Here is a 21,202-nt window from a genome sequence, read left to right on the forward strand (position 1 = left end):
TAGGAACTCCTCGGATTCAACTTTTTTGGAGGATCTGTCCTTAAAATAATAGTTTTCATCCTCGCTCTCAACACGTTCATTAATTCAGTAAAATGTCACATATAAATAAATTCTGCAATACTTGAAATACTTGAATCCTGAACATCTACTTCCAAATTCTCAAAGTCAGATGGTCATTTAAATGTTTTACCATTCAGTTTGGAAGCAGTCGAGGGTTCTGGACATCCCCAGTCTGACCAGAAAATTACAAAAGAAGTCATCCATCGCTTCAGGTATTTCAGACACTGATTTCTCTGAGGTCAGAACTGATTGCAGAGCCTGAAATTAAAATTTGATATTTGTTATTAAGCCTACAAGAGAAATGCAGTTATCATACTCTATTTCTGAGGCCATCTAAAGTCATAGATCTATTAGAGTACAGCTGAACGTTTCCCTTGTCTTTGTCGATTAGATCTGCAATCCCTGATCCAATACCTTCTAATATCAAGGTCTGTGGAAGGTTAGAGAAGTCAAAAACCACCTGATTTTTGTACTCTGAACCTGGCATAATCTGATATGAACCTGAAACTATTTCATCTGATGGATGCTCTTCTGTCACAGAGCAGAGAGAAAATGTTGGTTCTCATATTCCTGCACCCTTCAGCAACCTTCAAAACTCACAATGAAAAAAATCAAGACTTTATTTCCTGAAAAATGCAGAAGTCCAAGGTGATAGAATAATAGCACTTCTTTTTTTAATGACAATGCAAACAATGGACAGACCAAGAGCTGCATCTCCATCAGGTCTCTTACTTAGGAAGAAGTTCCACGAAGATCAATTTTCCCCTTTCTTCTTAACATCCACGTGCAGACACTGAATGAAGCTGTCAGATGACACTGCTACAAGTGTTAGCAGAATGCAGATGGTGCACCGAGGCTTCATATGCATCTCCTCCAGTGCCATCAAGGTAGACAGCTATTAAGATGAGATCAACTCATGGGTCAAGGACAGTTGCCAAAAGCTCAATCAAAACAGAATATTTTACTGCAGAGAAAAAAGCACCTTCCATACCTCTCTGTTATGATGCCAGCTCCTTGCCTCCACCCAACCACATGCAGCCCACTCAGCGCAGAGTTTGCTGTTAAGTTCTTCTAGAGAGGCTCAGAGATGCAAGAAGGGATGAAGAAGGTAAAATCTGACCCAGCCTGAGCCTTCCTTTCCCAAAGCCATTTAAAGATAACCAGCTGAGAGAGACTGCCACAACTTGGGAGCTAAAGAGGTGGCTGTAATTCATCCAGCCTTCAAATGGATTACAGCAACTTGACTTACCTAAATGCAAAGCTCTCAGAATTCTCTCAGAATTTGGGAACTCCCTAGTGAGAAAAAATGCTACAACAGCGCAGGCTATTAAGACCAGCTACAGCACTGCACATGCCTGTCCACCTGGGGAAAGAATGAAAGACCAAAACCAGGGCTTGACGATTATCAAATCACTTAAGGGCAGCACTGGAAGAAACCAAGGTTCTATGATGTGTGCTACATGCTATGAAAAAAGATACCACTATAGAGAAAAAAATGAGAAGCAGATAGAGCTTGGACACATGCCTACCTTTTCTTGTCTTCAGTACTAACTGAAAACAAAATTCCACTGAGATATTCATCAAGAAATGCTAGAGGCTGTGACTGCAAAATATTTCCTCAATCCGAAATATCTCCTCAATATAAAATAATCTGTTGGCTGGGGAATTTTAGTAACTCCAGCCATTTACAGCTTATTCATATCCTTTGTGGGAGTTCTATCAATGCAACTGCATAAGTTCCTTGGAGATTAAGGCATTTCTCTTGATACACTAAAACATGCAGTATTCCCTATACTGGAAGATCTCATCACTATTTTTTAATGATACAGAAGACACATTTAATCCAAGCAACCTAACTAACAAAGAAATGTGCATATAAGATCAAGACATGTAGCACTGTACTAGGAATGCTGCAGTATGCCAAGTGCAGTGCAGTATTTGGCCTATTTTCACTACTGGGCACACTGCACAGACAGATCCATTTTCTAATTGTGATAATACAAGGACTGAAGACTACGTCTGCAGACGCGCAGCTACATTCTTCTTGCTTTTCTTTCTTTATTCTAAGTGAGGCAAATGTCTAATATTGCTGCTTGTAGCTACCCAAACACGTCTATAAATCCAGTCTTTGTAAGAAATGACACAGCTTGATTCCCTTAATAAATGGAAATATGATAGGAATCCATTTCACCTGTGCAGAAGAGAATTTATTGGCTAGATACTACCACTGAGAAGCATTTCAGGAACTGTGCAAGGAACAGCACAGGGAGAAATAAAGGCAGTCTACCACGCAGAGTCTTGGAACAGGGCCTCAAGAAACCAGAGGGAAATTCCTTGTTCTTTTGCAGACTTCAGAAGTGCTATTAAGCTAACTGCTTGAACTTGATCTTAACCTCAGATGACTATCCACAGAATGGCAAACAGTAACTTTTTGTATATATTGACCTCTCTAGAAAGAGGGAAAAAGCAACCTCTTGATATATGCGGTGTGAATGGATACCTTGTAGTAGCGGCACAGGCAAAACCCATGATGTTCTGACTAAATGGTCAGAATTCTTTGAAGTATTTCTTTATATCAGCTAAATATTTATTTTTGAAATACAATCTTCAAAAGATTTTGAGAGTAAAATAAGGATTGCACATTTGATCAATAATCACTGAGTTTAATACAAGGGACTTCCACAACATTTGCGAGATGTTTTGTCTAGTGAAGCAAGATTAAAAACAAATACACTAATAATTTCCCTGGAAAACTAAATGACATGTTCCTGCATAAAACCCAGATTAAAAAAAAAAAAAAAAACAGGAATGAAGAAAGGATTCAAAGTTTATTTAACAAGATCAAATAAAATATAATCAAACCTAGATAACATAACTAAGGTTAACAAAGGCAACGTGACTTCAGGGTCTATTTGGTATACTAAGAAAACAAAGGTCTTGGAAAGGAAGAGTAATAGCTGTCTCTACTGAAGAAAGTTTATTTAGACTGCTTTCTTGTATCTTGTTTTTCTAGAAGTTTGTACCCTTCTCCCAGGGTCCCCATCAGCTGAACATTTTCTTTAATAAGTAAAGTATTCCATTGCTTGTGTTTAATTGTGAATCATATTACTTAGAAATGACTAAAAGAAAGGACAACAGGAAAAATAAATCATGAGCTGCAACTAGAAAGGACAAGTGGAACACGAAGAGGAGGCAAAATCCCTGCTATGCCTTGCGCATGTCTTGCCCAGCACAGCTCTGCTTTGTATTAGCCACTGTACTAGCCCCCCAGACTAAGGGGGAAATGGTATTTAGAGGTTAGAGCTCTGCCAGCCTCATTTCTCTGCTGGGATCCAAACATGAAAACACACTGTAAATGCTAATCTGCAGGCGAGGAAGCCTCAGTACTTACACTGCACCCAGGCACAGATCCAGAAGGGAAATAAAAATGCCTTAATATTCCCTGTAGAAACAGCTTTAATTCAGACAGGTTTTTTGGGGGAAAAAATGGCAAAAAGCATTATCTCATTAGCTTATGTTGGCTCATTTTCATTTAGTAATTACTGCTAATTACCTTGAAAGGAAGTTTGAAAATAAAACATTTTTCTTAATTTTTTCTGGTTATACTTGACCTTTTTTTTTTTTTTTTTTTTTAATAGAGTGTAAAAGAAACTATAGTTGCTATAAATATCCACAGTTTCCAAATTGAGTTTCTGCCTTTGGCAAATTGCTAAAATATTTCTAGATGCTCACTTGATCTGTGCTTTCTCTATAAAATTTCTTAACAAAACATTTGCATACAGTATTGAAATGCAGTTTTTAATAAAGAATTACATATAAAAGATACTATGAACAGCAAATATACATAAAATCACTTAAAACTGTTTACTGAAGTGCAGCTCTTCCCAGATACGGTTATTACCTAATTTAACCTATTTTAGCCAAGCTCAGAAGTTGATAATTGGGGGCAAAAAAATGTACCAGTTATTTATCATGTGAAGACAACTTTCCACCATGCTTCTTAGCTCAGAGTTGGAATATTGATTCAGTATTAATTCACAGGAAACAGTGCTTGTACTTGGGTCAGCAAAAGCATTTGCTGCAGCACTTGGTTTTTCCAGTGAATTAGCATCAAACAATCTTGTCATTGAGCCTCACAAAATATACAGCATATCCTTATGAAAGCTGTCAAGAAACTAGCAAGTGTGTTAAAAGTTTTTTTTTTTATTATTATTAATGTCTGGCTAAAGGTTGAAAGCATGATTTCAATTCTGAAATTATGGAAAAAAACCCATCCAAATAAAGAGCCAAGAAGCAAGATGACAGACATCTATCAGCATAAACACAAAACCAAAGAGAATTTGAGTTCAACCACATCTTCTGATCTAAGAAAAGTTCACGGTACCTAATCCATTTAATCAAGTTGAGAAAACTGTTTCATACCATTCTTCAAGTTCAACCATCAACAGAGGTATAAGATTAGTTATTTATTCTATTACTTAAAGATGAATAGATTAAAAATATTTCTCCTCCATGCCAGGGATGACACACACATCCAATTTATTCACAAAGAAACAACCCCTAAAATATTTATTTAAAAATTTTTAAAATACACCCGTATATTTGAAATACGAGGTCATCTGTGGGACATAAAATGAACAGAAGTTAAAGGAAAATGAGATACGGGAAACCTAAGTTGCCTTTTCCACTGTAACAAAGTTACTCCTAGAAACTTCTAAGATGACCATCTTTTCAGTAAGTGTTTCATATTTCAAATCAATTACAATGTACAAATTTCAACCCAGTAACACTAACTAATTTATAGACAGTCTTACTAATAGTTACAAAATTCTTACTAAGATGTGGGCATCTTCAGTCTGCTCTTGAATGGTCTGCAGAGCCTTTGACAGATCCTCATCATCTTCCTGAAGACTAAACTCATCATCTGCTGGAACCTAAATGAAGTGATTTAAAGTAAGAGAATCAATATTTTATAAATTTTTCTTTCGGACTGTTAGTGCTTTCATTCCCAATCTCATTCACATTAAAAATATTGTGCCCTATTTCAATACATTTTCTGTTGTTTAAATATTAATTATACATAAGCTGAAATAGAAATAGCTGCATCTTTTTTAAAAGTATTGATGTTAAAATGAAAGGGATAAATAAACTGACACTAAATTTCTTCTTGAAAAGTAAAGATTACTCATCATCACACTTTACAAAAGGAGATTTATGCCACTCCTCCCTCACATTAACTAAGTAAAACAAAATAATGAAACAGGCATACCACAGATATCACATAAGATAACTGATTTAGTCAATTACCTCTTCATACTGATAATCATCTTTACAGTAGTCTGTTATTGTAATTTCTGCAGGTTTTGTTAAGTCTGAAACAGCTGGTGCACAGGATCTGTTCGAATTTCAAAAACCGTAAAAGAACCATCTGTTATGACCACACTCATCCTTGTTCTTTACACTGCCAAACTCTCAAGGCTTCCACCTGCCTTTAGATGGACACATACAACTCCAACAAAAATTACATCAGCGCACAGAGTCAAACTTGTCCTAGTAGATTTAATCACCATTAAGACTAGCCCAGTCAAACCACCAAAAGCAGAACTCAGTATTGTTCTGAATTAAACAGTGACTAAATTTTGCTCTCACTTATCCAATCATTGGTTTTCACAAGGGTCTTACAGCACTGACACTTGATGCTTCTAAGTACAAGTATCTCGGTGCTCTCAGAGAAAGGCAGTTTTGATCAAATGCAGACGAGTTCCAAAATGAGCATCTAAAGTAAAACACTGAATACTAGCCCATTTACTGAAGCTGACGCTAGTGCCTTATATAATAATCACAACACATCTACAATACAAACGTAAGTGAACTTCGAAATTATAAAAATCCATTGCAAATTACAGTTCTTCCAAATGCTTTAGTCAAACTTCTCATTAAAATAACAAATGGTGTAAAACAAAACCAAAATAAACATCTCATCCACTAGCGTCACAGCCCGTGAAAGTATAACTAAAATGTTTTTAGTAAGAAGCGCTGTTGACTGTTTCCCTAGGAAATCAGTTAGCCTATAAATGACCCATGTAAATAAACTAGAAATTAACTTCTGAAGAAAAGAAAAGCTGGCAATTCAGTACTTCACACACATCAATTTTAAACCGTAGCTTCTTTACATAACAGGAGATGAAATGAAGAGGCAAAAAAATGCATGATTTTCCAGCTTAACATCATTTCCCAAGTCTGAATTCTTCTTTAAAAAAAAAAAAAAAAAAAAAAAACAGCATCATGGCATCAAAGGTATCAGTTGAATTGTAAGTACCTAGAAGGCTGGCAGGTGGAGGTCGCATCCCAAAAAGGATACCTCTCTGAAAACCAAATATGGGTAAGTCTTGATATAATAGTCAAAGAGATGCTATTTTCTCTTGTGAACAACAACAAAATATAGGGGAGTCACTGCGTGAATAAAAGCCTCCTTTTCAGTAATCAAGGACAAAGCACATCTGCGTACCTCCAACTGCACAATTACATGACATGCTTACTATAAAAATTCTCTGCATAAATAGGAAAAGGGCATGAATGTTTCTTAAGAATTTCCTATCTAGGCTTAAGTACATAAAAGTTAATGCCTGTAACAGATATGCCCCCAAATTTTATTCCCTAATTACTACATCGCAGGCCACAGATGTGGAACACATGACTTGAATTCAAGTCACAGCCTCTCTGCATCTCAAATGTCTCTCTGTAAAAGTTTTGTTTCCTAACTGATTCTCAAGTGTTTAATTCTAAAACCAAAGCTATGCAGAAACTCAACTTCAAAAAAAGTCTCCTATGTTTTCTTTTCTTTCACAAGGAGAAGAAAATAAATGTAATCATCTGGGGGCTTCTGTTAACAGGCCTAAAACTGTTTTCTATTGCAGCAGAAGAAAGCTAGATTAAGAACTTCACCTTTAACAGGAAGGCAAAGAAAGTGTGCTGTTCAACGAACACACCTTTTTTCTCAGCATGGTACTCTAGGACCACATGTGGGTCCATCAAGATGAGCAAAAAGAAGTGAGATGAAAATCGCTCACATTTAGACATGACACTTAGGAGCTGACCCAAGAAAACTCAAGATCACAGTTAAGGATTTTGGCATCAGGCTGGTTTGCAATTGCCTGCTTGCTGCCCAGTACGATAGGAACATCGGGGGCCTCACACCAGTGACTGACCACATCCCAGTGAAACAACTCCAAATTCCTGGACTTTATTCCTTCAACACAGAGGGAGAAAGTTCCTCTGAACTGCTAATTATATTAAAAAAAAATAAAGGAATAAAGGCATGAGTGCAAAGCAGAAGTTTTCCTCTGTTGTTCTAAAAAGAAAGAGAAGAGCAGCAACCTGGAAGTTGAGATAAAGACACAGTAATTCTGACTAGTTAGGGTAATATTCTAAAACGTCCCTTTTTTAATATGGCATGCAATCATTTACCAGATGACAACACCTTTTAAAAGAATAGTCATCTTCCCATAGTGTGAACACCTGGGTACATCATTTTTGTATGAAGTCAGGCATTATTTCCATATTTATGGAAATATATATGGGGCAATTTTATGTACAAACTAAATAATCTGCACGCTCCCCTGGAATCCCTAAGTCCTCTTCATTATTTCACAGTACAGTATTTATCAACTGAAGACTTGCTTAAATAAAGTACATTTAAATAGAACGTTGTACCCAGCAATTTTTCCACACCATGTTTTCTGATTTGATCAGAGACTATTTTTCTAAGGCTATGTTTTGTACAGGCTACAAATGATTCTTCCCCCTCACCTCCATCTTGATTATCTTTTTATCCCCATGTACCAAACCTTCCAACGCAGATAGAAACGCTGAATCTATTGGCAGCACACCCTTGACAAGCAAAACACTTGGAAACTTCATTTTCTTCCTGAATTTTCTATCAACCCTGCTATCTTTGTGATCTGCTATAGACTTAAGCTAACATGTCATTACAAATGCTGTGCACATAAGACTAAAATTTTAAATTAAAAATCCTGTTCTCAAAAAAACATATACAGGTGCACAATAAAACAGAAGAATTAAGTTTTAAAACTTGTGTTTTCCTAGCAAACGCTGTGTTTTGTTAAACACCCATATGATGCAGGGCTTTTCTCAGCACACCACACAGCCTGGAAACAGGAGTGCATTTCCAGGAAGTTAGAAACTGAGGCACAAGCTCACAAAGGCCAATCTTCCACTTAATTTATTGCTTTTTTTTTTCCTTTTTAATTGGCTTTCATCTTAATTATTGTAAGGCAAGAAAACTAAGTTACTAGTAGTGCCAGACTAACTTGTAAGCACTGCTTATTTAGCCTCTAAACCAAATCTGGCAAAATTTCCTTCATTTGGCAGCTCACACCTAAGACAGCCACAACAGACCCATGCTGACCCAGCAACAAAACTAAAATTTGTGTGACCTGACCAAAATTTACATTTAAATGCTACGAACACCTAACAATGTGCCACAACTTGATCCTGAGAAGAACTCAAAGCGTTACTTTTTTTCTTTAAGAGCCTCAGAAAATAAAATTATTCCTGGTTTACTGTGTTATGAACTTTTAACTTGATCATACAGCAGTAAAAAAAACCACTGTGGACACCTGGGCAGGTACCACACAGTTGCTATTTCCAGCACCTCTTCCAGCAGCACGGTGGGGCTGCGAGTCCTCCTTACAAGCTCTGTGTGGATATTTTGTGTTTACTCATCAACAAACCCAAGAGAGGATTTAATTTCAGAACTTTAACTCGTTTTTAGCCTGTCCTAACGCGGGGAGATAGAGGTCTGGTAAAGAAACCCAGTCAGGGATTTTTACCACCACCACTGAAAACAAACATCTTGGTGAAGCAGCCAGACCCTCCTGTCCCTCTAGGCAAACAAACACCTCTTTGTATTCACCCTTTACATCCTCCGAAGGCAACACCCTATAAAACGTGGTGGTTTTGCTGGTTTTGTTTTGTTATGATTTTTTTTTTTCCACGAAGCTCGGTGAAAGACCTCGGCACGCCGCGGGCCGGTCCCCGCGCCCTGCCCGAGCCGCCCCCAGCCCCACTACCGCAGCAGGGGCGCTGAGGGGACCGCGGGGACCCCGGGACACCCTCAGCCCCACCGGGGGCCACGATGGGAGCCCCCCGGAGGGAGGGGGAAGGAAGAAGGATACTCTGCAGGCAGAAGGACGCCTCAGAGACCGCCGGCTCCTCCATGGCCGCTGACCGTTGCCAGGGCGGCGGACACCTCCCTTCTCGCGAGAGGCGCCGCAAGCCGGGGCGGGGGGGCGGTTTGACTCATTTTGGGTTAATTTAGTGTTCCGGACTCTTTCCGGCACCCTGTGCCCCCCGAGGATTTTAGGGCGACGCCAGGCTTCCCGCGCACCCCTCCGCGACGGAGTGCTGAGGAGACCCGCGCGAGGGCGGGAAACCGCGTGACGGGTCTGGTCTGTCAGGAAATGCTCCTTCTCCTGAGTTGGGAGAAAAAACGGCTTCAGTCCACTAAAAAAGGACTAATTTCTTCTTCATGGGAAACATTTGTCACTGCCATAGGTGTTCGGAGGGTCACAGTGCACATGAGCTCAACTCTGTGGGACCGGTTGCTTAAATGAAGGTTTTTTTTCCAGTGTGCTCCTCTTTAACTGAGAGCACACACAGGAGTTTTCCCTGGCAAAAGCTTGGAAAAGAAGCATGCCCTATCCTACATATATTTAATAAGATTACCTGTTCGGGTTTTCAGTTGTTTGAGGCGGGGTTGTAGAAGTTGAAGTACTGATCTGTCACCTTCTCTGTTTTTAAAATTGTTTTGGCAGTCCCACTCCTGAATTCCCCTTATGCTGCTGTGAATTACACACAATACAAATCCAGTGCTTGAATTCATGCATAGTAACTGAAAATAAAAGTGCCAATAGTTTGGTCTGAAAGGAGAGGTACTGGTATTACTTGCAAGCTCTAAACAATTAAAAATGAAACACAGCTTGAAGAAGATCAGAAAAGATAGAAATGAATAAAATTGAATTTTGTGGTTCAATCTATTCTTTAGCTAGAGAAAAAATACATATACACGATCCTGGAAGATGGCATATAATTTGTGAAACTATTCATTTGGCATTCTCTTCCCAGAGATCACCACACAGGATTGCCTTTCTTCTGCCATTGTAGACAGACATACATGAGAAGTGATGGGTACTTGAACACTGTCATACGCTACAAACTGTAATAAAAGAGCCATGTTTTGGCACAATGCTGTCACAGCACCAACTAAGGCAACATGGCCTGTTGTATCCCTTCATAAATTCTTGTTGGCTGCTTTTCCACAGGGGAGTTCGGTACCTACCAGGGTTTGAACTCATCTGGGCTCAAGAGATGGAGGTTCAAGTTTTCCACTACATGGGAAGCTGCTGCGACCAAAACAGCATTTTTCATGGATCCAAACCAAAACAGTAGTTCTGAACTGTAGCAAAGTATCTCAAAGAAAAGCAAAGAATAAGTAGAAGTGGTCTTATAAAGAGCAACACCTTGGAGTTGATATTTCCAAAACTGTGGGATTAAAAAAAGTAATAGTCATTCAAATGGATTCGAATGAAGGCCTCATACTTAGGGAAGATGCCAATTGCAGCACACATCAAAGTGTGTCTGTACTTGTGTCATACAGAGAAGCACAGCTGATTAATAACTTAAGCTAATTCCACTCTGCTCTCAGCAGCAGGTGTGCTCTTAGCCTGACAGAACTGAATAAAGTGCCAAGCAGTTCCCTTCTTTACTCTTTAGTTTCATCACCCTCTGCAGTCCTACCTTCTCTCTGCAAATTTTTCACTAGACTTGTCTATCTCACTAAAATATGTAAATTTGTAGTATCCCCAATTCAAATCAACTGGTAAAAACTTAAAAGAGGCTCAGTGTAGTACTTCAAGAAAAGATTAAGGCTGGAAAACAATTAATAGTGAAGGCCAAAAGGATCTCAGTCCTTTTGGTTTATTAAAGGAATGATTAAGGAGCTTGATCAAAATACAGGGGGAAGAAGTTTGTTAAGAAAGGCTAAGCTAAGATATAAACATAGCCAACCATCAAGAATTGAATCAATATAAATTACAACTAGAAGAGCAAGTTTTTGATAGGGAGAATAAATAACCACTTGACTGCTTTCCAAGTATAATGGAAACTTGCAGGAGGCTTTTAGTAACGACAGAGTTCTTCATAGAAGTTATGCTCTGCATTCAGGCACCTGATTCACCCAGCTTTATAGCCCTGTAACCATCTGAGTTATAAATGATTATCTTCTCCCAAATAGCACTAACCAATGTCGTTACTCTGTCCCATAACTTCTCATGAGAAAGACATGGAAGCAGCATCTGCTGTCGCTTGAGCATTTCATTAGACAGACTGCTTACTTTCCTCACGCAGCCAAGACCACACACCGTAGCTGTACCAGCCAGACAAGTTACATTATTTGAAGAGATCAATCACGGGTAACCTGGAACACTCCAGAAATACTGCATCTGCTTCCAAGCCTAAAGGGATAGATATTCTTCCAGTGCCTGAAGGAGCGCGAGACACTGCTCTCATTCAGAGCAAAATATCCCCTCCTATGGAATCCAACAGTCAGAACTGTAGTCAGTTTGCTAAGCTGAGTTACAAAACAACATCATCTGTCCGAGCTACTTCCACTGACTTTCAGTCAGTCAAAGAATTACCTGGCCCACTGACTTCCACATGCAGATTGCTCTACAGTACAGCTTTTGGGGAGAAAGAACAACAGAGTACCATGAATTTGCCTTTCTGAACAAGCACTGCATGGCCTGGAACATTACACGAATGTGACAGTGACAGCAAAGAGGCCATGAGGCAGCATGGGACCACAGCTGGGAGTTGGGATGAGTCAGTGAACACCTTGTTCCAACTTCTGCTGTGCTGTCTGGCTTCCAGTTAGGCAACTGACATCAGATGTATTTTCTCTTTATCACCATCAGGCAGCTGCTTGTACAACAACAACACTCAGAATTTGGCTAGCAGTTATCTTAAGAATCACATCAAGGATACTTGATACCATAGAAGTTTCAAAAGGGTGTGAATATTGCATGCAATAAAAGTTTCTCAGAAAGCATCATTACTTTTATCATGCTGTGAAAGTTCAATTTCCCCAAAATCCAAGGAGCAGGACTTTCTTCCTTGAAGTGATATATGCCAAAGTTCAGTTTAATAGAGAGAAATTATAGGAACTGATTAGTACCAAAAAAAGTCTCAAAAAGTAATACTTAAATATTTAGATCGAATTTGTTGAAGTCAAGTACAGTGCACCTGGAAAAGGCAGTGCAGTCTTGTAGCTGTAGCATCAGGTCTTCATATTTCTGAATGTCAAATTAGCAAAGCTATGGGGCCATTGTAACCTTAAATGCAAGAGAAATGCAAGATTTAAGACATGGAGCCGAATTTGCAATAAATTATTCTATGACAACACAAATCAACATAAGTTCCCTATTGTACTTCCTGCTGTGCATCATTGCCTCTTTCCTACCCCCATTTCTGGTGGCTCACATCCTCATAATTTACAGCAGCTGAAAACTAATCCAGAAGGAAAAGAGGTGGGTTTAGGTTATTTTGTTTGTTGGTTTTTGAATGTCAGGAAGAGCAGATCTAAGATGCAAGAGATTTAGCAGTCAGAGTTAAGCTGAAGTTAAACGTAGTATTATTTTGTCTCTACAGAAGAATATTCAATGTTTAAGCTTCTACTACATTTACAGATATCTCTAGAGATTAGGTCTAAGATCCTTGTAGGAGAGAAGGGCTTGAGTTGAAGTCAAAACCAAGAACTCCAGTTTCCGAATGTATCAGCAGTTCTGCCAGTATTCTTCTAAACATTTCATTAAAGTCATAATTAGCATTGGCTGGAATACTACTCATGCTATTCGATCACCTGAACCAAAAGCTATTTTTCTTTGAATTTCTGAAGTTCAGTCTGGTTTCAATTTCACACAGCTTTTTTTTTTTTTTTTATGTGCAAGAGTGCAAGACAATCCTCTGCTCAAAAAACAATACGAGTGCAAACAGAAGTATGAAGATGCTTGACTCCACCTGCGCAGAAGTTTGGCAATGAACAGTTGGGCATTTTGTCAACAGTAGAGTAACATAGGTAGTGTGATCACATCACAGGTTTTACATGACACAGTACTGTGAAGTGCAGGTTTTCTAGTGCAGACAGTGCAAATGAAACGTATACATTAGTGTGCGGGCTAGACTGTATAATAAAAGTTATTCTATCTGTACTGACGCTGCTGTTTCCAAGATCTACTGCCTTCACATCTTCTGTGGTTGTTCCATTTGAAAATTCTCAGGAGCATTGGACAGATGGTACATTTTGGCTCTCCATGTACTGAATTGAATGTATTTCTGTATCACAGACAAGAATAAACTGTACTAAGAGACAAGAGTTGACAGTCTCTTTATTTTAGAAATGTAAGTGACCCATGTTCTCTCTAAGCTCTAGTTTTATGAGCACAGAGTTATTTATCCAGCTTACAGGAACTAATGATCATCTGTTCCCCATAATTAGAGGCTTTCCTTATATTTTCTTCTGCTCTTTGAAACAATGTTTAGTTGGCACGCTTTTTGAGTTTGGGTAACTTGGACCACAAAGCAGCTAATCTACTCCTACAACAACCTAAAGAAACATTTAACTGCACGTGACAGTTGTAAGACTGAAAACCACCATCCTTAACACAAAAGCACAGAAAACAAGCCACGCTGTCCTAATCTGTACTTAGTAATAGAGACATCATCTTGTTAGAAAATGAATAAACCAGAGGACAAGCAACAGAAAAGATTACTTTGTTTTACCATCCTTCCAAATAATCTACTCCTTGTTACCCAGGTAATACATTTTCCCTTCACAAGTCTCAGTCTCATACTGATTAGCACATGCCAAGAATCGCTTCAGCTCATTTCCTGCTCCCCTTCTTTACATGCTTAATTTGCCTTTTTTTTTCCAGTAATAAAGTATGCACACATCAAGACCCAACACAGCTAAGTTTTCCGTCTGTCAGCTTAAAAATAGACAGCAATGAATATATCTAGCAAAAAACTTTTTTTTTTTTTTTTTTTTTTAACTGCAGGGCGCTTCAACAAAATCATTTCAGATTTTCCCCTGCCCCAGTCCTCATCTGTATCCTAATCAGCTCAGCACAGAAGACTTGACTTCCTTTCACCCCGCTGCTTTCCTTACTTGGACTCACAGCTTCCTTTTTGCTTCGGTTTTCCCCATTCTGACCAACCTCCTTGGAAGTCCGACCTCCTCCATTTACATTTTTATGTTTGACAATCTTTGGGTGTTTGTTTCCTCAATGCATTATCTTTTCAGAGATACACCAAGAAGATACTGTGTATTCCTATTCCAAGAACACAGCTAGGAATTTTTAACTGGTCAGAGAAAGGTCACCAGATTTGATATAAGACAGGCAATGACTATCAGGTGCATTGTGGCCAAAAGCAACATTTGCTACCAGAGAATTTAGCCAAGCCTTCAGCAGCTGCTTAAAGCCAGTTGTATTAGTTGAGACTGAGCATGGAATTTTAATTTCCCCTGTACTGTTTTGTTTGTTCTTAGTGCAGTGCAATTTTCTCACATACAGGATGTGAAGATATAAATAATTAGAAGTCAAATCATCAACCTCTAATCTGTCTTAGCTCGCTGAGAGCAGCAGTGTATGCATGCTTCCATATATTCATATAATGGTGACTACAGTCATTACCTCTACCTCATTTGCTTCCTATATTAAAAAATATTTTTATGGAATTGTTGCTGAAAGTATATCCTCTGTCCAAAATAGTGTATGTTGTTTTTTTAATGTCTTATGTACAACACATTACAACTTATGATGTAGATGAAGTATTTTGTGGTTTTCATTTTCATATCTTTGATGGAAGACAGTAAAATATTGACACCCTATACTTAAATGTCAAATCTTTGCTTTGTGGTTTTTGTAATATTTCATTTAAATACTGAAGCATCACAAAATTGCAACCTGAAAATGCTATGTTTAAGTTCTTGGCTTTTACCTTCATGTTGTTTTCAGCACAGCCATAGCTTTTGCTATCAAACCATTTGCTTGCTTTGGTAAGAACAAGTGTTCTAACTCAGCTTATCTTGAACAGCTCAATCTCAGGCACCCTGCATTGCGTTTGGAGGTATCCAAACTGGTTTAAAGTGTGCTAGCTCCCATGCTAGAAGCTTAACTTAATATAAACTCCACTTAATATAATTCATGCTTTCTCTTATTATACAAATATGTCCCTGTAAGTTAAAGCCAAATCCCCAACGTAGCATGAAGCGAGTCCCAGTAGGTTTCAGGCACCTGAAACCAAGAGGAAAACTCTAGGCTTTCACTAACGACACCTTAAAACTGACTTTGCAACTTTGCACCCTGAGAAGAGGAATTGCGGCGCCCAGAAGAAGCTTACTCTATGAGCCCCCACTACACTGTCCACTCCCTGCAGTCTGCGATAAGGTACCCAAGTCCTCAAGGAGGATGTCATTTCAGATAGTACTCTTTAGTGCTGTTTTTTGACCAGATGAGACAGCTCTTTGCTCTGTGTTGATTACTAAACTACCATCCTGAGGCATCTGTCCAAAACATGTATTTACAAGGCTGTTCTGAGGGCTGCTGAATCTTTGCCACTGGTCAGGAATACAGAAAAATGTAGCCTTACTTTTAACAGTATTTTTTTTACACTAGTAGTAAAGATGATATAGCTATTTAAGGACTATAAGATCTCTCTTTAAATTGAGAAAGATTTTGAACAAATACCTCACCATAATGGCACTTCTCTGACTCTTCAAAATATACAGCTGGTTCAGAAGATAAGAATCAGAATGCACTCAACTAAATTTACCTCTAATAAAGTTTCAACAAGAATGTCTATTACTGCATTGCAATAGAAGTTAATTCACAGGCCAGCGTGACCATGCCTACCCACCTTTGCTGTTACAGAAGATCCACGGCTCCCTTTGCTGCAATTTGTAGAGTTGGTCACTCTTGAAAAGAAATGGTCCTATTCAGAGATGATTATTCAGGGCAGCATTGCCTTCTCCCAGGAGCAGAGTCGTAATTCAAACATAATTCAAATACACCACACTGGTGTAGTTCCTTAGAGTCCATTCCATATGATGGTGGAAAATCTGAAACAAAACATAGCAAACTCAAAGTTGGCTGAATAGACTATATATCCATTATGACACTTCCATCATAGATGTCAAATTCTCACTCTACACACACACACACATATATATATATTAAAGCAGAAGGAAATATTGTGGTTTTCACAAGCTACGGCCTACAAATCATTTTTGAACATATGACAAGTGACCACAGTTGTAAGTTCCACTCTTTATCGAAGAGAAGACTGCTTGCTTTAAGGAACACAACTTTGTGGACAAAAAATGTCTCTACACATGGAGCTGGTTCTCAGTGAGCTGAAGTTGTCACAGGAATACAAACCTAGTGCACGGGAAGCAATCCTGGCCCTGCAGGCAAGGTGCCCACCCACGTGCCCCAGGGCACATCTTGGCAGGATGAGGCCTGAACAGTCCTTAGGTGGGAAACGAATGCAGAAGGATGGGGTTAAAACCAAAACCACAGGTTTGGGCCTCTTGCAGAGCACACCTGGTGTGACGATGGGGACAGAACGTGCTGGAAGTGTCTTCCATTGGGATCCAAGTCACCACCAGACTTTTTTGTCTTCCTCTGTGCCCACAGGACATGGAAGCTCTGCTCTGGGAAGAGTCACTGACCAATTTGTGTCCCTCTGGGTTTTAACATGTAAGAATATAAACCTCTATTTCTGTTCCTTCAGGGCAAGAGGCTGAATAAAGCTAGGCAGATGAGAAAGCCTCAAGTCCATTACTGAATTTTTATCTTCTACCTGGCCAACCACGTACACAATCAAACTCCTCTTACTGACTAGTTAAGATCCTCCTCATGTCTGCTTCTGGAGAATCACCTTTCAGTAAGAGCCTAATTTGATCGAGTCACCTCAAAAGATAGACTGTACAGAAACATGATTAAATACCAATTTGACTGTTTAAGTTGCTCATGCAGGGAGAAATCCTAAGCATAAGCAAATTTTGAGTAAACTTTTCAGAGATTATCAGCATTAAAGCTGTGCCATGGAAACCATGCAAATGTTTAATTGAAACACAGCATATGGAAACAGTCACAGTGAGAAAGGTTGAGAAAATCCACATTTATCATCTAGCATTTACTTGCAATCAGTAAAAAAAATCACAGTATATACATCCTGTTTATTGGTAATATTTTAAATAAACTTGGAAAACTAATTTCTGGACAGGATTAGTTTTATTTCTTTCAAGAGTGTTGTTTCTAGTTCCAGAAAGCCATGGCATGGCTTCCCATCATGGTGTGTTACAGGAAAAAGTGACTTGTTGGCCATCTTGCCCATGGGTAACAGGCAACAAGCAGCTGCACTCAGACAAAATACAGGAACCAAAATGCACGATGCACATACATATGTAAAAATATTTTTGCGCGAGTCCCAAACATAGGTGTGGTGGAGTGGGAAAGCAGAGTACAAGCCATAGCACTCAAAATGATTCACGATGTTAGTCTTCGTTACCATGAGGCAAACTGGAGTGCAGAAGGAAAAGCACAGCTGCCCAGAGAAGTGTTTCAGTGCCCCCTAACATCACATCTGACTGTCCTAAACTTGCCAACCAGCTGCTCTGAACTTGGGAGCAACTCAGACACACACAGGCATGCACTGTGGTTGCAAGAACCTAATGCAGCTGCTCCCCATACCCTGCATGCAGGCAGTATGCATCATTCCCATGAATTGCAGGGTCCCATCACACCTCATAAGCCCTCTCACATCCCATAACCATGCCAGATCTTCAAATCATCCCTGGGCAGCTGTAGGCTACAGATTAGCCATCATCTGCTAATTCAGCCCAAAGATATCCTCTGTGAACAGCTGCTTTTTTGTTCATCTGTTCCGCCAACAAGTTTTTGCAATGACAACTCCTGGTTTGCTCTGGGGAATAGATGAGGATGCCAGCTAATGGTGCTGTGGTTCCTCAGGGAGCCAAAGCACTGAGGGAAAAGGGAATTGGTCACAGGTGCTCAGGGATGCACTTGGTGGACAGGACAGCCCTGCTGTAGGCACTGGGCACTACCAGGAACCCCTCTTTCCTTTTCACCAGCCCTTTTTTCCTGCCAAGTCTCCCATTAGGACGGGGAGCATGTGCATCCACTACAATACAAAGTATGCCTGTGTCACACTGTCCTAGAGGGCTTCACGTGGTGTCAGACCCTGCTGTCCCATCTGCTGGGTCGCTTCTAAGACAACAGCTTTCTCAGAGCACCTCGCCAAGTCTTCACCCCCCTTGGCCCATGCCTGATGATTCTGTGGCGGGCTGGCAATTATTCAGACTGGCATGTGGTCAGGTCATGTGTCAGAGACATTTATCTCATTTACAAGCCAAAGATTCCCCAGTGAACAATTCTCAAAGAAATAATCACCTTCCTGATCCATTTTTCCAACCCAAGACTGTGTCTAACAAGCACCTACTGAACCTAATGAGACGTGTTGACTACAGACATTAACAATTTAATAATCTTAGTGCATGCAGACATCACCCAGGCATTTTACTTATTGCTCAAGGCAAAGAGCAACACATTGGCCCAACCCTCAGCAAAGTCAGATGAGGTTTTCCCATCAACTTAACATCGATCTGGACTCGATCTAGCAAAATGAACCCATCATATCCATTGTTCACAGGCTCTCACCATGAGTTACATCACTGGCTTTTTGGAAGCTACTCGTTATTTTCTTTTCAACAGCCCCTGGGCACATAAATTTTCACAAAGTTTATAAAAACGGTAACGAATAGCACTTGTGATTTTGCCCAGCAGATCTGAGGCTGAAGAAGGTAAATGGTGTCAGCAATGTTTTCGTCTCTCCAGTTTTTTAAATGAGATTTGCCATACTTCATAAACACATAGCTAAGTCTCTTTTCTCCTAATTTGTGCGTGAATCTCTGTTGTAAGTATATTAAGATAGCACAGAGAACTTATTTCTTACATCTGTATAATATCCCAAGGGTTACCTTGCTTTGTGTAAAAGAAACAGCTGAAAAATTGGCAGTTAAGTTATACAGGAAAAAGCAGTGCGTGACTCTGAATGATGAGGAACTAACAACCCACAACCTTTCCCCTCCCCTCTGTTCACACTGAGAAAACTTGGTTCAGTCAGCGCTAGCCCAAATCTTCTTAGACCTGGAGGGGGGTGGTTATGAGCAAAAGCTTGCCCATTTTTTCTGATTATATCAGCTAGTCCAAATCAGAAATATTATCCTTCCCCACGAACTGTACTTAACTAAGTAGTTTTTAAAGCAAGAAGAATAGAGGAATAACCCCTATTTCACACACCAAGTTGTCTAACATATGTGACAAGTATTATGACTATTAAGACACACAAAGGCACTTTGCCTCCTTCATTATCACTTGGAATACAAAGTCTTAATTAGCATTTGATTAACCCTACCATTAGGTGTTAATACTAACAGGTGGAAACAATCCTAATTATCAAGAAAGCGCCAGTGACATTGGTCCCACGTCTGGGTATGACAGTGGGGCCAGCACACACAAGGCAAAAGCTTGGTACTAGGCAACCCAGTCAGACCGGTGCTGAAAACTGGAAACCAGCACTGGGTCCAGAATTCACAGACAGACTCTGAAGATAGCCAAAATCTTCAAGCCTGGATGTTTGTTCTTATACAAGTGTGTCAATCTAGAACTCAGCTTCACAGCTTAGTCAACATTGGAGTTATTAAGTACAGTGATATTGCAGCGTGAGTGTAAGTGGTTTTATAGAGCCCAAAGTCATTAGGATACAGCTTTGCTCACCACGGTTATCTCAGTTCATCATGTACCCACCACACCATAAGTCTGTTAATTTAACAAAAAAGATCTACTACAGTATTTTTGTATAGCAGCCTTCTTCCTAAGCACGTAGTTGTGCTTCTTTCACTGTGCTGCATCAGCTTCATGGTTCCCCTGGTCACAGCTAATTAGGACTGGGTGAGCCATGCTACAGAGATATAAAACAATGCTGGCAGCAGCTCACAGCCACCTCAAGCCCATGTCCCCACCACCAGATGGTAGGAGGAACCTCCTGGAGAAGCGGGACCCTCCACTGCAGCTTCCCTAAAGCCAGCAGGGAGGAAAGACTGCACAAAACCTGAGCCAGGCTTTTCCAAGCCCTTGTCTGATAGACCAAGTATGAGAACTTGCTAGACAGACCAGAAGGAATCCACACCTGGAGGCTTACAGAAGGGACCATTTGACTTTGTCACCATTAAGCTGTGTGCCATTATAGAGGCTAGAACACTCTATGAAGACTGTTGGCTTTGACCAGAAGTGTTCCCTGCTTTTTCTGTAATTATCTCAGTGAAAATGAGAGCCTTTAATGGGGATATTTATAATCTTTGTCTTAACTATCCTCTGTACTCCCTAGTCTTCTCTGCATAAGGATCTTCACTCCTGCATAGGGTATTTGCATTCCAGCTGTGTTGGTTCCTCTAATGGCATATCAGCTCCTCCTTCATCAGAGGGAGAGCCTGAGAGGCATTAAAACAAAGTAAGAGATCCCATGGGCAAGAGTTTTCTTTGGATTAAATCCCTATAGAAACTTTTATCCTCCTGGCAGAGCAGAGAAAATGTCCACAGATTGAACAAGACTGAGGGAACACACTTAGGGCAAAACATTTCTGATTTTCTTCCCTTCTCATCTCAGGTGCCACGCCAGTGGCAGCGATAAGCCCCATGCACTGAGGACACACATACGTATTGCCCACAAAGGCAGAGGAAACAGCAAATCTGTAACAAAATGCTTTTCTCCAAAGCATTATGTTAAGCCACATAGCATTCCCTCCTTCCTGCAGGATTTTATCCACTACAGGACCAAGCACCCCACCAGATGCACCACACAACCCAAGTGCTCCTTATTTCACATTAGCACACAGCTACACAGAGTGCTGTTTCACCGGTGTCCTAGCAATATAACTGCTGGAATTGTTGTTGATAAAGGATTTCTACATGTTTTTCCCAAG

At 39.8% G+C, this 21,202-nt stretch overlaps 1 protein-coding gene across 7 annotated transcripts in view; it reads right to left on the reverse strand.

Moving 5' to 3' along the window:
* The window catches only part of SPAG16 (sperm associated antigen 16), a 393,156-nt gene that overhangs the window by 370,649 nt on the left and 1,305 nt on the right, over positions 1 to 21,202 (reverse strand). For 2 of the 7 annotated variants that reach the window (XM_068686337.1, XM_068686336.1), the window contains exons 1-4: positions 9,258 to 9,406; positions 5,368 to 5,414; positions 4,896 to 4,994; positions 191 to 318 (exon numbers count right to left, since the gene is read on the reverse strand). In XM_068686337.1, coding sequence (XP_068542438.1) covers positions 191 to 318; positions 4,896 to 4,994; positions 5,368 to 5,414; positions 9,258 to 9,300 — 317 coding nt within the window. In that variant the 5' untranslated portion in view covers positions 9,301 to 9,406. Of the gene's footprint in view, positions 1 to 190; positions 319 to 4,895; positions 4,995 to 5,367; positions 5,415 to 9,257; positions 9,409 to 16,053; positions 16,256 to 16,739; positions 16,850 to 21,202 lie in introns of those variants that run through there. The other 5 variants (XM_068686338.1, XM_068686335.1, XM_068686341.1 and 2 more) reach the window with 5 other exon arrangements.

This window comes from Anas acuta, chromosome 6, assembly GCF_963932015.1.
Source record: "Anas acuta chromosome 6, bAnaAcu1.1, whole genome shotgun sequence".
Classification (NCBI taxonomy): domain Eukaryota; kingdom Metazoa; phylum Chordata; class Aves; order Anseriformes; family Anatidae; genus Anas; species Anas acuta.